Genomic DNA, 2913 nt, shown 5'->3' on the forward strand with positions numbered 1-2913 from the left:
TCTACGTGATTGACGTTTGGATTTTTTGAGTGTACACAAGGCGATAAAAAAGAAAACATCTTCTTCTTAGCATTAACGTCCCACTGGGACTAAGCCAGATACTCAGTTTTGTGTTCCTATTAACTGGGAGCTTTCTTTGCCTAAGTTGCCATTTTCACATTCGTATATCGTGTGGCAGGTACGATTATACTCTATGCCCAGGGAAGTCAAGTAAATTTCCATTACGAAAAGATCGTGGACCGACCGGGATTTGAACCCAGACACCTTCAGCATGGTTTTGTAGCCGCGGACTCTAACCACTCGTCTAAGGAAGGCCCCCAAAAAAGAAAACACTTTTCATTAAAAAAAAGAATTTGTCGAGGCTTTCATTAAAATAGTTAACTAGTCTCTAATGGATCATCCTAGCCTTGTGTGTTTGACAGAACAGCAATAAGTAGATGAAAAAACCGAATTTAGTACTATACCATTTAATTCCACTAGAGTTTGTATCCTTTGACAGATACGCGTATTTCGACCTCAACTGTAAGGCCGTCTTCAGTGTCGTGTACTAGACTCGACTTGCAATGCTGTCACAATGTTTAATCCCATATACTATGGCGCCTTTGTTTTGATGCGATGAGCACTGACAAAAACTGCCTTCAATGATCCCTGCTACCAAACAGATTTCTCGAAAAAGTAGTGTATGGTGAAGTTGTAGATTTACTGAAAACCAAATACTTTGCTGAAGGCAGCACGCCGAAAAGTTTAAAGTCTTGAGCTACAGGAGAATTATGAGTTTTTAAGCGTATTTTAGAAGTGAATTTTCTCAGTTTATAAAAATTACGTTCTCCCAGTTTTGACAGAAAAATATGTTTGATGTATGGCCTTTTGAATCCCACTAAAAAAAGAAAAAATATCAAACGAACTCCATGAGTTATGTACATCCAATGATATCATAGTTTTTCATTTTATTTTCCTTATAACTTCAAAATAACAAGAACTACAAACTTGCAATGTTCAGAAAAAAATGTGTATCATTACTTCCTCTACAACACTTCTAAAGACTACATTCAAGTAAAACTAAAATTAGACAAAGAAAAAACTGATTTTCGGGTCCATCGTAAGCTAAAACTTTCTGAATCAATTCACATAGCTCAAATGAAGAGTTAGATCAAGGACTAAGTAGTTAAAAATAATATTTTCTAAAAGTTTGCAAAAGAGCGCAACCACAAATTTCTTCAAACAGGTGTTATTAAAAATAAACAACTTTTTTAATTGAAGATGCAAAACTCAATTACGAATAACTTCTTTGAACACGTCATATGTCTAAAATCAACAAGAGCAGAGAAAACACTTGTTTCCTGCTCATTGTGCAATCCTGTAAGCGTGCGTGGTAGAAATTGTTTTACGCAATTTAAAAAAAAAATCCAGCATTGGAATTCTGAACCATTCATGAGAATGTTGAAGTATCGCCTAACCCTAAACACAACGATTTAAGAGATTGGCTGTGATACATAAGAAGTGCATTAATATTTAATAAAATTACAAAAAAAAAATCAATCAACTCCTGAATATGTCTATTTCTGTTAACTCACTTATTGCCTAGCTTCTTAAGACGATTATATTTAATATACCTTCCCGCAAAAGACTTACTCCGAAGCCTTGCTTTCTTCCAGCTTGACCGCCACCGGTTGGGGAGCTGTTCTCCAGCCATCGTTGTATCTGTCGAGTCGATTCTTGAGCATGTCCACCTCCCGGTTCCGTTTCTTAGTTAGCTTTTTGACAAGGTGTAATCTGTGTGGAGAGTAACATTAGTAAATATGTCAAAATTTCTTTGATCCTAATAATGTAGCTTACCGATGCACAATCCGCTCGTTGTTCTTCTGGATAGCCTTGCACCGCTCCTGCAGCATTTTGACGCCCCGGCGGTACTGTTCGTTTTTCTCCGTCTCGTTGAACAGCTGGTGACCGTTTTCACTGTGCGGATGACTAACGTTCGGTTTGGAAGGTTTCCCACTCGTCATGCTTGGAATTCTATTGGTTTTTGGAAAGAAACTAGCAATTATCTAAATGCACACAAAACATAACTAGCACAGGTCGCAGAATGTTTGTTTATCAGCTGTGATACGACTCCCGCTATCAGCTGAGTTTGACACTGCACAAAGCGAAAGCGTCGATGCAAAGGAGGACAGTCAGGGATGCCAGGTGATTTTTTTCAATGTCTTCCAATAGCACGGAAAAATGTCTTCCAATGTCTTCCACTTTAAACTTTTCAATTATCATGGTAACTTAAGGGCAGCATAAACGGTGGTCAATTTTTTGGTCCAAATTTACTCCAAGTATGTCAAAATTATTTGGACAAGTAAAAATAAAACAAACCGCCCGCGGATGCACCGGTGTTGTATTTTTTTCTGATCAATTTCAAACGTGATCAAAAAACAAACATGTTGGTGATGCTTGGAAAAGCAAAATTCAAGCTGAATCCCTGGAGGAATTTCCGTAGAAATTAACGTAACCACCGGAAGAATGCGCATTAAATATATCGCGAAATTTACAAAGGAGTTCCTGGCAAAGTTCATTCATCCTGAAATTTCAGGCAGACTTAGGAATTATTGAAGTTTTGTATATTGGAACTCCTGGTGGAACTTCCGGATGAACTATGACCTAGGAGACGAACTTAGGAATTCTTGATGGAACTCCCGATAACATTTTTCGAGGAACTCCTGGGAACGGAAGCCTCAAAAAATTTTGGAGTATCTCCTAGAGAAATTTATGGAAGAACTCCCGGGGAGATTCTGGAAAATTCCTAGAAGTATTCCAGTAGAAACACCTAGCGGAATACCAGCACGCACTTCGGTAGAATTCTTGGTGGAGCTGCCAGTGGGATCATTGGAGCAACTCACAGAGAAATTCCTGATTGAAGTATGGTGGAAT

The 2913-nt window shown here is 38.2% G+C and overlaps 1 protein-coding gene across 1 annotated transcript; it reads right to left on the reverse strand.

Annotated features, from left to right (window-relative positions):
• Nucleotides 1–1493: 1493 nt before the first annotated feature.
• Nucleotides 1494–2146, reverse strand: LOC5563691 (TCF3 fusion partner homolog). Its single transcript, XM_001647913.2, has 2 exons — nt 1837–2146; nt 1494–1773 (listed from the first exon to the last, which is right to left on the reverse strand). The coding sequence occupies exons 1-2, from the start codon at nt 2001–2003 to the stop codon at nt 1629–1631; spliced, it is 312 nt and encodes a 103-aa protein (XP_001647963.1). The 5' UTR covers nt 2004–2146; the 3' UTR covers nt 1494–1628.
• Nucleotides 2147–2913: the final 767 nt, after the last annotated feature.

This window comes from Aedes aegypti, chromosome 3, assembly GCF_002204515.2.
Source record: "Aedes aegypti strain LVP_AGWG chromosome 3, AaegL5.0 Primary Assembly, whole genome shotgun sequence".
In the NCBI taxonomy this organism is placed as follows: domain Eukaryota; kingdom Metazoa; phylum Arthropoda; class Insecta; order Diptera; family Culicidae; genus Aedes; species Aedes aegypti.

Coding starts and splice junctions, on each gene's coding strand:
- LOC5563691 (XM_001647913.2), bottom strand. CDS start 2,003: ATGACGAGTGGGAAACCTTCCAAACCGAACGTTAGTCATCCGCACAGT. Junction 1,774..1,836: donor AACGAGCGGATTGTGCATCG/GTAAGCTACATT, acceptor CTCTCCACACAG/ATTACACCTTGTCAAAAAGC.